This window comes from Hyaena hyaena, unplaced genomic scaffold, assembly GCF_003009895.1.
Source record: "Hyaena hyaena isolate Hyena2069 unplaced genomic scaffold, ASM300989v1 scaffold_992, whole genome shotgun sequence".
In the NCBI taxonomy this organism is placed as follows: Eukaryota; Metazoa; Chordata; class Mammalia; order Carnivora; family Hyaenidae; genus Hyaena; species Hyaena hyaena.
The window spans coordinates 82,345-98,110 of record NW_024081625.1 but is presented as its reverse complement, the minus strand read 5'-3'; the positions used below and the strand labels follow the sequence as shown (position 1 = coordinate 98,110).

The 15,766-nt window shown below is 39.7% G+C and overlaps 1 protein-coding gene across 2 annotated transcripts in view; it reads left to right on the top strand.

The window, feature by feature from the left end:
• CDC16 (cell division cycle 16) overlaps positions 1-8,422 on the top strand; it is a 29,303-nt gene extending 20,881 nt beyond the window's left edge. For both annotated transcript variants that reach the window (XM_039221616.1, XM_039221618.1), the window contains 4 exons: positions 1,616-1,677; positions 2,880-3,015; positions 4,479-4,569; positions 7,932-8,422. In XM_039221616.1, the coding sequence (XP_039077547.1) occupies positions 1,616-1,677; positions 2,880-3,015; positions 4,479-4,569; positions 7,932-8,191 (549 nt within the window). In that variant the 3' untranslated portion in view covers positions 8,192-8,422. The remainder of the gene's footprint in view (positions 1-1,615; positions 1,678-2,879; positions 3,016-4,478; positions 4,570-7,931) is intronic.
• The last annotated feature ends 7,344 nt before the right edge of the window (positions 8,423-15,766 follow it).

Genomic DNA, 15,766 nt, shown 5'->3' with positions numbered 1-15,766 from the left:
TTGTTTGTTTATTTTTGAGAGAGCGAGTGAGCTGGGGAGGGGCAGAGAGAGGGAGACAGAGGATCCAAAGCGGGCTTTGCACTGACAGCAGAGAACCCAATATGGGGCTCTAACACACGAACCATGAGCCTAAGTTGGATGCTCAACCAACTGGGCAACCAGGCGCCCCTATAAAAACAGTTTCTTGATGAGCTCAGTCTTGGGCGGCCTGGATGATAAATGTGTTTCTGTTTATTTGGAGGTTGCCACATACCACTTTGCTGGTTTTCAGAGTAGAATACCTTAGGATCTTGCTGCTCTAACTGGACCAGCTGCATCAGCATCACCTGGAAGCTCACTAGAAGTATAGGATCCCAGATCTATTGAATCACATCTGCAGTTTTAGCAACATCCAGGATGATTCTCATGCTCAGAGAAGCTTGAGGTACACTGTCACAGACCACACTTCGAGTTAAAACTGTATTTGTTGATGATTGGAGGGCACTGTGGAGCCTTGCAGAAATTTACAGTAATGGCTTTAAATACAAATGCCCAATACTATTAAAAGTTATGTGAAGATGGGGAAATATTGTTTGCCTTCAGTTGTAAACTGCAGCAAATGTCAAAACTGCCATAGGGAAGCCATGTGCCTAAGAATCATGAAGGACTTGTTTTCATTCTCATGGGCTGTGCCTCCTGGAGTCAGGCTCATAGGAGCTGGAGACTGTGGCTCAGATCTGTTGCATGGTTAGCTCAGACTGACCTACGTGTCTTGACTGTGTCCTAAGCTGTGAGCTGGGTGTTGGGAGGAAATGGGAAACTGACATGATAGATCCTGGCCTTAGACCTGTTGGGGATTGCAGATAAGTAAATCGGCAGTAATGATACAGTGCACAAAAAGGGCCGTGTTTGAGGAAATAAAGGAACCCAAGCAGGAGAGCAGTTAACCCGGACTTGAGGATGGGCTGAGAAGACCTCTTGGATACAGTTATCTTACATTTCTGTCCTGATGAGTAGACATCAGCCAAGCAAAAGTGAGGAAAAGAGTATATTAGGTAGAGAGAATGGTGTGTGCCAAGTTGGAGTTAATCGAGAATGTCAAGAAATGGGTCAGGAAGGTTGAGTGTGGATCGTCAAGGGCCTTGTACCTTACCCTGAGGTGGTTGGGCCCAGACGAGACTCGTTACATGGAGGTTGGCGTAATGCTGGGGTGGCCGATGAATAAGCCTTTGGTAGCTGCTAGGGGGTCAGGGATGACCTGGGTGCCAGGCATAAGAGGCAGGCGCTTAGAAGGTCATGAGGTAGGGGAGCTGGGGTGGCAGGAGAGAAGATAAGAGTCGGGCGGGTGGCATGCTGGAATTGCAGTGCTTGTGAGGTTTCTAAGAGGGAATATTTAGTAGACAGATGGAGAATTTTGGGCTCAAGATACAGAATTTGAACTTCAGCATAGAGGGGCTCATTAACAATGTTGTGCTAATAAAATACCAGCATCCTCAGGAAGTCTCTCCCAATAGGAAAGAAAGATGGAGAGTCCACAAGTACAAGAGACAGGGCAGCCTGCGTCGCCATGTGCAGCGGTGTGGGCTCGGCTGGAAAGTGGCACATGACTCACGGGTTCCATGTTGCTGTATTTCAGGTAACAGTTGACAAATGGGAGCCTTTGTTGAATAACTTGGGGCACGTCTGCAGGAAGCTTAAGTAAGTGAACTCGGTTGTTTTCAGATCAGAAATATTCTTTGTGACTAAAAGTTTACTTAATTTTGTGTAGGTTTCTCCATGTTTTTGTTTTTGTTTTTTAAGATTTTTTATTTTTAAGTAATCTCTACACCCAACATAAGGCTTGAACTCACAACCCTTAGATCAGGAGTTGCATGCTCTACCAACTGAGCCAGCCAGGCACCCTTCTTTTTCCATATTTTTATTTTGAAATCTTCCAGCTTTGTACTTTGCTGCTCAGATACAACAGGCATCAAAATAATTATCTCTAGTGGATTTTGTTATCTCTTTATTTTTATTATCTCAGGTGGTATAATTTTATTTTAGAAGTATAAAGAATTAGGGTGATGGGCACGGAGGAGGGCACTTGTTGGGATGAGCACTGGGTTAGACCAACTTGACAATAAACTAAGAAAAAAGTTAAAATATCTCAAAAAAAGAAATACAGAGAATTATAATAACTGTCATTTTCTTAGATTAAAAAAATGAGTATTCAAAATTAGTTTGGAAGAATTAGAACAGCAGGGTTTAGCTAAAACCATATTGTTTTTCTCAAGGTACCAGTTTTATGATGTGATAAACAGACAGCATTGGAAAAATAGATTCTTTAGTTCAATATGTTTGGCAAACTCTAGGTTACTCAAAATTTAATAGGTTTTTCTATTTCAGGATATGTGGGTACCTTTACTATTCATCATGAGCTATAGTGTTTCCCAAACCTTATTGAACCTTTTTCTCACAAAAGATTTTTACAGGGCAGGAATTGCAGAGAACTTTGAAAATGCTGTTCAAGTAACTTCTTTGGAAGTTCTTAAACCAGAAACCTTTGGTTGCTTTTAATCACGCCCGATGTGGGAGGTTTGTCTTGCCCTAAAGGAGACCTTGCAGTGTGGTGGGGCACAGGACCCAGGGCCAGAGGTTATGTTCTATTCCTGTCTCCCGCCTGTGTCCCTGTGGGAGCGACCTCAGCTGGCTGGGTGACTGGCTGGGTGAGCAGGGCAGGAAGGTCCATCTAGGGAGGTGTCGAGGTACACAGAGGCAGTATAAACATTTTGAATCATTACTGTGATGTACCAGATTCTCTTCTTAGATCTAGAAATTCAGTTCTTTCACTGTAACCACTAATTGTTTTCTCTTTTCCCGTTCTTCCTGCCCCCAACTCCCTGTCTTTTCTTCTCTCACAGAAAGTATGCCGAAGCCTTGGATTATCACCGTCAGGCACTGGTGTTAATTCCTCAGAACGCGTCTACCTATTCTGCCATAGGGTATATCCATAGTCTGATGGGCAACTTTGAAAATGCTGTTGACTATTTCCACACAGTATGTCTAGTTAACATTTACCACTTTTTTTTTTTTTGAGAAGATCTTTTCTAGGCAGTGTTGTATTTACCATTTAAAAATTCTTCAGACAACTTTGTGTTTTCTCCTTCCTTTCCAGAGAAAAGCATGTGTGTGTCATACAATACATTCCAAATTAGAGACAAATGTGAGATTTGTCTTAAGTGTGCAATGAGACAAACATGTGTCCAGGAGGTTTGTTGGCCTCGTCTGAGCTGGGCATTACGTCGGGGCAGGAGAAAAGAAATTCCAGTCTATTTAGGACTTATAGTTAATTCCCTTGGATCACTTTAGTTGGTGAACAAAACAATCTGTATTCATCACAAGGAAAGAATCTCCTAAACCCACATGTCCTGCCTCACTATCCCTAAGACACCGTTAAGAAGCAGGTTGAGTGCCCTGCCCACCACCACACACAGAAAAATAAACCTGTAAACTTTATATGATTCTTTCCAATCTCTCAGTCTTGGTACTTAGAAGAAGTACTCCTTTTGGACATATTAGGACATAGATTTTTATTAGGGATGACTCTAGTATCTACATAAAAAAGAAAGTGTAAGTGAGATAAATACCTAAGATATTCTGTTTTTTTACATTCAGAGTTTGGTTCTTTTAAATCACTGTGGTACCAGGTGGTCTGTGTCCGTGTGTTCTTGGGGCCGGCACATATACCCTGCTCTTGGCTCAGGTTTTTCCCAAAGACGTTGGCTCTGTGAATCTTATGCAGCCAGAAAGTGTCATTGCAAGGATTTTAGGCAACAGCCGCAGTTCCTGTATCTTTGAGCGTTCATGTGGTTTGAAGCTTAGTCTGTACATCGCCATGGCCACCAAGTCCAGGCTGCCCACACTGGATACCCACATCACACCTGTGGCCAGCTGACAGCAGTAGTAAGGAACCACCAGTAGTTTAAGGCATCCCAAGTTCAGAAATGTTAGAATTCAAAGAAAAATGTGGGTCTTAGAATCAATGAAGTAATGGTATCTGGAGAGAAAGGTAAAATCTTAGAAAATGCATAGGGTCAGAGATTTTCAGGTGAGATCAAGTCATGAAGATGCCATTATGATAATAACGAGCTAGGCAGAAGTGTGACCTAACAGCTTTTCTGGTTTGAGTGATCGTTCAAATGTGTGTATTTGAATATTGTATAATTTACCTCTCTTCTGTGATATAAGTAAGTAGAAGACTTAGAAGGTTCTATGTGTAGACAAAGTTGTGAAAATCTTTTTGGAGGAGGGGAATTTCAAACATAAAACAGAGTGATGTAATGACCCCCTGTGTGCCCATCACCCAACTGCAACAGACATCAACTCATGGCTACGCTTGTAGCCCCGCCCCGCTTCCGATTCCCTGTAGTGTTTTGAATGGAGTCCTACAGGAATATTTTTACGTGAAAGAGAAGGCAATACATTTTCTTGTAATAACCATGGTGAATCTTTTCTGGCAGGCCCTTGGTCTTAGGCGAGATGATACGTTTTCTGTTACAATGCTTGGTCATTGCATTGAGATGTACATTGGTGATTCTGAAGCTTACATTGGTAAGATTATAATTTTATTATTCTGATTGACATTGTATCCCATTCTTTAGAATGTTGTATATCTCTGTTTAGGTTTCTCAAATCTTATGTAAGATTTTAAGTTTATCTTTCTAACCATTTACCTATATTGTTAAGAACTCCATTTATTTGTTGGAACAATGCTGTGGGAATTGATGGCTCATTAAGTGTTTGTTCAGATTATAATTGAGTACTTGGCATATGCTAAATACTGTTATGGATTTTGTGTAAAGTGCTGTGATATAGAAGAATCAATCTAACTGTGGGGCTCTGGGTTCTGTTGGTAGAGCGTGTGACTCTTGATCATGGAGTGATGAGTTCAAGCCCCATGTTGGGTGTAGATATTACTTAAAAATAAAATCTTTTAAAAATATTAACAAACAATCTAAATTGCATAATGGGAAAAAAATCTTAGAGACTTTTAATTTCCAATAGTTTCTAATTTCTAATAAATAGAAAAAGCTCTGGCCTTAATACTTTAAAATGAGGTTTATAGCATATTAATATTGATTTTTACATTACATTTGAAAAGTAAGTTGCCTTACGTTCACATTACAGTTCTATGTAATTTTTTAAATAATTTTTTGTAATGATAAGCAAATGTTAAGATAAATTTGGATAGAATTGCTATTCTTGGGCATTCATTTAGTTACAGACATTGTAAGGTGAAGAGGATGAAGAAATTAGGCTTCAATCAAATTACTGTTCATCAGAACACTGTTAACAGTAAAAAGGCATGTCATAGACTGGGAGAACTTACAATTTATAGACTGGTCAGAGCTTGTGTCTAGAATGCAAAAAAATCCTATAAATCAGTTAGGAAAAGTACGATCAAAAATGGGTCCACAATGGGCAAAATACTTGAACAGGAGCTTCACCAAAGAGGCTGTCCACCAAAGCAAATGAATGTGTGTACTATCAGTGCACACCAGGGAAATGAAATTAAAACCATAACGAGATGTGGCTGCACACCTGCCAAAATGGCTACAAATGAAAAATACTGGGAGTGCCTAGTGTTGGTGATGATCTGAAGCAGCTGGTACTCTTTTATATTATTGATGATTGGTGGGCTACGAGCCACTTTGGAAAACTGTTCAACATATCTGCTGAAGTTTAACAGACCTGTCAAATTTGTTATCTGTGGCTGCCTAACAAACTACTTCAACCGACGCGGTTGTATTCTCTCTCTCAGCTCTCTAGGTTGATCGGTGGCTCATTTACTGTCTCATTTCACTAAGGCAGCTGCAGTCAGCAGGCATTTGACGGGCTAAAGGTCTAAGATGGCCTCATGCACAGATGGGGACCTCAGCCAACCCCGCTGGGCCTTTCATGGGTCTTTTATCTCCAGCTTCTCCGTAGCATGGAGGTCTCAGAGTTCTAACGACAAGAACTAATGCCTCAAGACCGCTTGAAAGCTGGAAGTTTCACAAAATCACTTCCATCACATTCTGTTCAGCACAAGTCATGTGATCAAGTGCATTGTCATCAGGGGTGGGAGCTGGGAAATGTGATTCATTGGGGTGTTAGGGTGCTGACCTGCCGTACTGCTCAGAAGCTGCATCAGTTGTGCTCCAGGTGTGTGCCCAATGGATCAAGGGCTCTGTGAGCCAGCGCTCACACGCAGGGTTGTTCACAGCGGCTGTTTGTAATCACACCACCTAGAAGTAACTGGATATCCACGAATAGGAGAATGGAGAAATGAATTGTGGCAGGCTTATGTGGTAGAGTACTATACAGTTAAAAGGACTAACTAGGAAGTCATGCTGTAACGTAGGCGAATCTCCCAGATGTTGACAAAAAGAATATATACTGATAAATACCATTTATGTGAGAATTAGTCATAAGCAAAACTGATCAGTGGTGGTAGAAAAATTTGAGCAGTGATTCCTTCTGGCTTGGAAAGGGGAGGTATTCACTGGGAAGGGCATGAGGTGGTTTTCTGGGAGCTGGAAGTGTTCTCTTTTTGGTGTGGTGGTGGTGATGCGGGTATATGTGTATGTGAGAATTTGCCCAGCTCTCCACACTTTACGATGTGTATATTCGGGCTCGTTTTTTTTTTGTTTTGTTTTGTTTTTTTAAGCTAAAACAGAAAGCTTGAGCTTTGGCACCCTAAAGACCCTGGGTTGAACTCTCAGTTCTGCTACCGAGCCCTGTGGCTTTGGTCAAGTCTGAGCCTCAGTTTCCTCTTTTGTTCAAGGAGAATTGTGAGGCTTAAATGCAAAATTCTTATAAAGCTGGGGAAGGTCTGGAGGTAGGTTACTGAGCGAGACAGACATTTTGCCTGTCCTCACAAAGATAATGGTCTTACAGAGATTTCCAAGTATATCAGTCATTACCGACTATTTATATGTTTTTCTTATTCAGATATAATTGTCATGTAACATCAATTTCAGATATACAATGTAATTCAGTATTTGTATATATTGTGAAATGACCACAGTAAATCTAGTTAACATTCATCACCATACATAGTAAAAATTATTTTTCTTTTGATGAGAACTTTTAAAGTCTACTGTCTTAGCAGATTTCAAATGTGCAATACGGTATTAACTCTAATCGCTGTGCTGTACAATTTTTCCTTTAGAAGGCCTGCATGCCATTGTCTGTCAAAACACCTATTGCTGAAAGCTGTTAGTTTGAACTGTGTAAAATTATTTTATGTCAGAAATGATGGAACCTAATACATCTGTTGGAAATCTCTTATCCATTATGCATAAGATTTTGATATATGGAAAGTGTATTTCCCTTCACTGTGTTTCTTTATGCCCAAGGCTGCGATGGCACCAATGCCAGAATGCCATCAGGTGGCTTTTGTTTGTAACAGGTGAGGGCAAGTGCCCGCTGCTGGCTCGCTTGTGTGTGTGAAGGCTTTAGGGACAGGTGCTGCTGCCACATGGAACTGGAAGTGCATGTGCTTCTCAGTCTCCTAGCAACTGCCTGTGATAATAAAGAGAAAAAGAAGAGGAGAGTGATTGGAATGTTTTTTCCTTCTAAGCTGTACTTGTGCTCATAAAAGTACCACTGGACTTAGGGGTGCCGGAGTCTCAGTTGGTTGAGCATCCAACTTCGGCTCAGGTCATGATCTTGTGGTTTGTGGGTTCAAGCCCCTCATTGGGTTCTGTGCTGACAGCTCAGAGCCTGGAGCCTGCGTTGGGTTCTGTCTCTTTATCTGTGCCCCTCCCTTACTCATGTTCTCTCTCTCTCTCTCTTTCAAAAATAAAAATAAACATTAAAAAATTAAAAAGTACCATTGGAACTAAATGATAGAGGCAGTGCTACATAATGATGGAAATGACAGATAATGGAGTTTCTTATTTTATTCTCCTTGTGGTGTTTCCTTTTAGGAGCAGACATTAAAGACAAATTAAAATGTTATGACTTTGATGTGCATACAATGAAGACACTAAAAAACATTATTTCACCTCCGTGGGATTTCAGGGAATTTGAAGTAGAAAAACAAACTGCAGAAGAAACGGGGCTTGCACCACTGGAAACCTCAAGGAAAACTCCAGATCCCAGACCTTCCTTGGAAGAAACCTTTGAAATTGAAATGAACGAAAGTGACATGATGTTAGAGACCTCTATGTCAGACCACAGTAGTTGACTGCAGACAGCTTTCAGTTCCATTTTGCCTTGGGGGGCGGGGTTGGGGTTTCCTCACACCCTTATCCTGTCTTCAGAATTTCCCATTTCTTAACCTGAACCCAGACTGCACCTCTACATTTAGGAACGGGGACCTGCCAGAAAAGACTGGACTGCACACCTTTGCAACAGGTGTTTTCTGATCCTACAAAACAATTATAGGTAGAGGAATAAAGTGGTAAATTGAATATTATGTCTGTTTTTCCTTTTTCAGTAAACTTGTATTTTCAGACTAATTTTAGGTTTATGAAAAAGCTGCAGAGATCATATAGAAAGGTCCCGTAGACGCCTTAGATTCCGTTCTCATCTTACGTGACCGTGGGACTTTGTCATAACGAAGCACGCATTGGTATGCTACGGGTAACGGAACTCCAGGCTTTATTTGGATTTCACCATTTTTCCATTAATATCCTCTTCCTGCCCAGCACCTTATCCAGGGGCCAAACTGCACTTAGCTGTCACATATCCTTAGGCTCTTCTCAGCTGTGACCGTGTGTCACACTTCTGTGACCACGGATTTGAGGAAGACTGGTCAGATGTTGTGTAGTGTCCCTTAGTTGGAGTTTGAGGTATTTCTCATACTGGACTAGGGTTATTTGTTTTGGGGGAAAAAGTACACAGATGTGAATGAAGTACTTTTGTCATCACATGTCAGAGTACAACATGATTTATCATAGATGGTGTTAATCTTGACCATTTGGTTACTATGATGTCTACCAAGTTTTTCCACTGTAAAGTTCCTGTTTTTCCCTGTCCATAATGTATGATTTAGAAGCAAAGAAAAAAACTTCATGAAGTTCAGCCTATCCTCAGTAGGACCAAGGGCTTCAATGTCTGAAGGGGGGACTGTCTGCACATATTATTCGGAAATCTTCTGTAACAGAAATTAGTGTCATCTCCCATTTATTCAGCCATCAGTTAAGTAATATCAACCATCAATATGTGGACTCCAGTATACATATATTTTAAGTTATAATCCTACACAATATTATTTTAGGGGTTCATTGTTTCAACTTTAGCCATTGGGAGCTCCTTGAGCCTGGCTCCTGTGTCCTGTGATGTAATCCCCGTCTGTTTTTGTAATTGTGGCTTTTTTCTTTGTTCTGGTAAAATATACATAACATGAACTATGGACTTCAGTTAATAATGTATCACTACTGATACAAGTATCCCAGGGCAAGGTGTAGATACAGGTATGGGTGGGGAGCGTGTGGGAACTTGTGCTTGCTTTTCCATTTTTCTGTAACCTAGTGCTCTAAGAAATAAATTGTGTGCATGTGTGGGTATAAATATGGGTAGGTAGCCATTTTAACCAATTTCAAGTATATGTTTCAGTGGTACTTATTTTCAGGGCTTTTTTCTTTTTTTTTTTTTTTATCATCCCAAATAAATTTTGTGCCCATTTGGGCTGGAATGCCACACTTGTCCCTCCCCCACCCCTGGTAACCTCTAATCTACTTTATATCTGAATTTGCCTATTCTAGACCATATAAGTGGAATCATACAATGTTTGTCCTTTTCTGTATGACTTTACCTAGTGTATATATATATTTTTAAGTATTTATTTTTGAGAGAGAGAGAGAGAGAGCACGCAAGCTGGGGAGGGCCAGAGAGCAAAGGGGACAGGATCTGAAACAGGCTCTGTGCTGACAGCAGAGAACCTGATGTGGCGCTCGAACTCACAAACCCTGAGATCATGACCTGAGCCAAAGTTGGACACTTACTAGGTGCCCCTACCTAGCATATTTTTTAGGTTCATTCCTGTTCTAGCTTTTACCAGACTTTATTCCTTTTTATGGCTCAATAATATTCCATAATGTATATCACATTCATCTATGAATGGACAGAGTTATTTCCATCTCTTGGCTATTGTGGATAATGCTGCTGTGAGCATGAGTATATAAACATCGGAGTCCCTGTTTTCTGTTCCTTTGGGTATTTGCTTAGGAGGAGAGTTGGCTCGTGATAATTCAGTGCTTAACTTTTTGAGGAGTCAACCAACTGTCTACAGCAACTGCTCATTTTACGTTCCTGCCACCAGAGCACGGGGTTCCAATTCCTCTGCACCCTCACCAGGGTTTTTTATTCCTTTTTGTTACAGTCCACTCCAGTGGGTAGTAGCCGTTTCATTTCATTTGTGTTTCCCTAATAACTAGTGACATTCTATTTCCTGGCCATTTGTAGGTCTCCTTTGGAGAACTGTCTATTCAGATTTTGTGTCCACTTGTGTTTCTTTTTTTAAGTTTATTTTTGAGAAACAGCACAAGCAGGTGAGGGGCAGAGAGAGAGAGGGAGACACAATCTGAAGTAGGATCCACACTGTCAGCGCATAGCCCAATGTGGGGCTCAAACTCAGGAACTGTGAGATCATGACCTGAGCCGAAATCAAGAGTCGAATGCTTAACTGACTGAGCTACCCAAGTGCCACCTTAGGCCCACTTTTAAATTGGGCTGTTTCTTTTTGCTGAGATATAGGAGTCCTTTATTGACTTTGGATATTAAACCCTTGTCAGACATGTGATTTGTACATATCCTCTCCCATTCTGTGAGTTGTCTCTTCACTCTCTTGATAGTGTCCTTTGATATGCAAATTTTAACTGAATAGAGTCCAGTTTACTGTTTTGTTTACGGTATTTTGGGGGTCATATTTACAAAACCATTGCCAAATCCAAGGTTATGCAGATTTTCACTAAAGTTTTCTTCTAAGATTTCCATAATTTTAAGTCTTAAGTTTAGGTCTTTGATCCATTTTGAATTAATTTGTCTAAATGTTGTAAGCTGTGTCCAACTTCATTCTTGGGTGTGTGGATATTCAGTTTTCCCAGCACCATTTCTTAAAAAGACCATCCTTTCCCCATTGAATAGTCTTGGCATTCATGTCAAAAATCAGTTGATGATAGGGGCACCTGGGTTGATCAGTTGGTTAAATGTCTAACTCTTGGTTTTGGCTCAGGTCATGATCTCATGAACCCATGTTGGGCTCTGTGCTGAAAGCATCAGGCCTGCTTGCGATTCTCTGTCTCTCTCAAAATAAACTTTTTAAAAAAAAAAAAAAAAAAAACTCAATTGATGTCAAATACGAGGGTTTATTTCTGGGCTCTGGATTCTGTTCCATTGGTCCATATGTGTATCCTTATGCTAGTACCACACTGTTTTGATTACTGTAGCTTTGTAGTAGGCTTTGAAATTGGGATGTGTGAATCCTCCAATTTTGTTCTTTTTCAAGATTGTTTTGTCCATGTGGCTTCCTTGAATTACCATATGGATTTAGAATAGTTTTTCCCCCATTTCTGCGAAACAAAATTGCATTGGGATTTTCATATTTTATTTCATTGAATACGTGTATCTTCTTAATATTATGTCATCTGATCCATAAACAAAAGCTGTCTTCCATTTATTTATGCCATCTTAGATTTCTTCCAGCAGTGCTTGTAGTTTTCATTGTGCAAGTCTTTTTCACCTCTTTGGTTAAATTTATTCCCAAGTATTTTATTCTTTTTTTGGTTCTATTATAAATGGAATTGTTCTCTTAGTTGCCTTTTTTTGATTGTTCATTCCTAGTGTATAAAAAACTGGTTTTTGTGTGTTGACTTAGCATCCTGGATGTTTTATTAGCTTTAACAGTTTGTGCATGCATGTGTTGCATGTGTGTATGTGTGCATGTAGGGCTTTCTACATAATAGGATCATGTTATCTGCAAATAGAGATAGTTTTATTTCTTCTTTTCAAATTTGGATTCCTTTTATTTCTTTCCACTTGCATAACTGCTCTGCCTAGAACTCCAGTATTACGTTGAATACAAGTGAGAAGCAGGCATCCTGGACCTGTTCTTGTTCTTAGGGTGAAGGCGTCAGTCTTTCACCATTGAGGGTAATGCTAGTGCAGGTTCTCATCCATGCCCTTCATGGTGTTGAAGAAGTTCCCTTCTATTCCTACTCTATCGAATGCTTCATTGTTTTATCAAGAAAGGTTGCAAATGTTGTCAAATGCTTTTTTAAAATTTTTTCATGGGTCAGTTGTGATGATGAGGGGTATTGAGTTCTGGGTTTCAGGAGTGTTGAGGGAAAAACATGACCATAATGTGGCAGTAGCACATTTTACATGGGCGAGTGTATTTGAGCGGCTTTTTGGGGGCCATGTGGTAGCAGCATGGCAGGCAGAGGTTAGAGAAGTCTGAAGCGCAGTGGCTCTGTGGTCCTTCATAGTCCCAGGGTTTCTTACATACCGGTAGCAGATGCTGAGTGTAGATTTGCCCAGTATGCAAAACAGGCAGGCTCTAGATGGCTAAAGATAAGCTTGTTTAAGTATATTTAAAACAATTATATGTGTAAAAATTGGACTTGGCCGTGTCCGGCTCAAGCTCTCCATCCCCACCTGCTGTGAAGAAGTGAACAAAGTAGGTTTCAATACACAGGGGCCATCTCTGGTTCATTTATACAATGTCTTGAAGGTTTTTTTCCTTCATCATATTAATGTGATATATTACACTGATTTTTTAAAATTAAAAAGAAAAAACTATTTATTTAGAGAGAGGAGAGGTAGAGAGTGAGCAGGGAAGAGGCAGAGAGAGACATAATCCCAAGCAGGTTCCACACCATCAGCATGGAGCCCGATGCGAGACTCAAACCCATGAACTGTGAGGTCATGACCTGAACTAAAATCAAGAGTCAGATGTTTAACTGACTGAGCCATCCAGGTGCCCTCTATGTTGATTGATTTTTGTATGTTGAACCACCCTTGGGATCTTGGGATAAATCCTACTTGGTCATGTTGTGTGATCCTTTTAATAGAATGTTGACTTTGGTTTGGTTGATTTTTTATTGAGGATTTTACATATATGTTCATAAGAGATTTATTGGTCTGTAGTCCTGTAGTGCCTTTGTCTGGCTTTGGTATTGGGGTAATACTGGCCTCATAAAATGAGTTAAGTAGTATTCTTTCCTCTTCAGGTTTTTGAGAAGAATTGATGTTAATTCTTTAACAGTGAAGCCATCTGGTCCTGGGCCTTTCCATGTTGGGAAGTTTTTGATTACTGACTGAATGTCTTTACTTGCTAATAGCTGTTTCCTGTTGAGTCAGTTTTGGTAGTTTGTATGTTTCCAAGAATTTGTCCATCCAGGTTATTCACTTTGTTGGGGAACCATGGTGCATAGTAAGTATCCTGTTATAATCTTTTTTATTTCTGTAAAGTCTATAATATTTTCTCCTTCCATTTTATGATTTTAGTAGTGTGAGCCTTTTTTCCCCCCTTCAATCTGTCTAAAGGTTTGGCAATTTTGTAGCTCTTTTCAAAGAACTTACTTTTGGGGTGCCTGGGTGGCTCAGTCAGTTAAAGCATCTGACTTCAGCTTAGGTCATGATCTTGCAGTTCAGGAGTTTGAGCCCCGCATTGGGCACTGTGCTGATTGTTCAGAGCCTGGAGCTTGCTTCAGATTCTGTGTCTCCTTCTCTCTGCCCTCCCTGCTCACTCTCTCTGTCGCTCTCTCTCAAACATAAACATACATTAAAAAAAAAAGAACTAACTTTTGATCATGTTGACTTTCTCTGTTGTTTTTCTAGTTTCTATTTCATTTCCACTCAAATATTTATTATTTCCTTCTGCTAGCTTTGGTTTTAGTTTGCTATTCTTTTTCTATTTCCTTAAGGTATAGAGTTTTATTGAAACAGGATTTTAAAAAAATTTTAATAGTTTATTTTTGAGACCGAGCATGAGCGGGGGAGGGGCAGAGAGAGAGAGAGGGAGACACAGAATCCCAAACAGGCTCCAGGCTCTGAGCTGCTAGCACAGAACCCGATGTGGGGCTCAAACCCATGAACCGTGAGATCATGACCTGAGCCGAAGTCAGATGCTCAACCGACTGAGCCACCCAGGCACCCCAAGATTTTATTTTTGACACAAGCATTTATAGCTATAAATTTCCCTCTGAGCACTCTTTTTGCTGCATCCCCTAAGTGTTATGTTGTGTTCTCATTTGTGTTAAGGTATTTGCTAATTTTCCTTGTGATATCTTGACTCATTGGTTAAGAGTGCGTTCTTTAATTTACCACATATTTGTGAGCTTTCGAGTTTTTCCTCTATTATGGATTTCTAGTTTTATTCCATTGTAGTTGGAAAGAATACTTTGTGTGAGTTAACTCTAAATGTTTAAGACTTTTCTTGTGGCGTAATTTATGGTCCTTCCTGGAGAATATACCCTGTTCACTGGAGAAGATTGTGTATTCTGCTTTTGTTGGGTGGAGTGGTCTGTATGTCTGTTAGGTCTAATTGGTTTATAGTGTTTTTTTATTATTGTTTTTTTATTTTTTAAATGTTTATTTTTGAGAAAGAGAGAGAGAGAGAGACAGAGTGTGAGTGGGGGAGGGTAGAGAAACACAGAGACACAGAATTTGAAGCAGGCTCCAGGCTCTGAGCTATCAGCCCAGAGCCCAATGCAGGGCTCAAACCCACAAACTGCAAGATCATGACCTAAGCCAAAGTCAGACACTTAACTAAGCTACCAGGTGTCCGGTTTATGGTGTTTTCAAGTATTCTATTTCCTCATTGATCTTCTGCCTACTTATTCCATTATTGAAAATAAGGTGTTGATGTCTGAAACTATTTTTGTAGAACTGTGTGTTTCTCCTTTAGTTCTGCCAATTTTTGCTTCGTGTATTTTGGGGCTCTTTTATTGGATGCATGTATATATTTATATTTGTTACAGCTTTTGGCCCTTTTATCAACATATAATGTCCTTTTTGTCTCTCATAACAGTTTTGCCAGCCCAGCTCTCTCCATTACTATTTACATGGAATAATCTTTTCCATCCTTTTACTTTCACCCTTTTGTATCTTTGAATCTAAAGCAAGTTTCCTATAGACAGCATACTAATGGAACATTTTTTAAAATCCATTCTGGTTCGTATATGAAGAGTTTGATCATTTACATTCAAAGTAGTTACTGATAAGAAATTTATCTTGAGCTGCCATACAACTATTTGTTTTCAATATGTTACATATTTTTTGCTCTTCAGTTCCTCTTTTACTACCTTATAGTTGATTTTGTGTGTGTGTGTGATGTGTCATTATGATACTCTACTATTCTTTTCTTTTTTTTTTAAGTTTTTTTTCCTCATGGCTACTCTGGGGATTATAATTTATGACTTAAATTTATGAGTAAATTTGAGTAATACCAATTGAGTATACTCATACTAATATGAGTAATACTAATTTAGTTTTTGTAGCATACATACACTGTTGCTATACACCTCCCTCCTTTTCTTAATAGTTATTATCACAGATTACATTTTTTTCATTGTTCCCATTAACATTGACTTATAATTACTATTTTATTCATTTGCTTTCTAAATCATGCAAGAAAAAAGGAGTTAGAAACCAAAAACTACAAGTACACTGATACTGGCTTTTATATTTACCTACGTTGTTATCATTACTATTGTTCTTTATTTCTTGATAGGATTCCAAATTGTTGTTTAGCCTTCCTTCATTTCAGCTTGAAGGGCTCCTTCCGGGATCTCTTAAAGGGCACTTGTACTAGTCT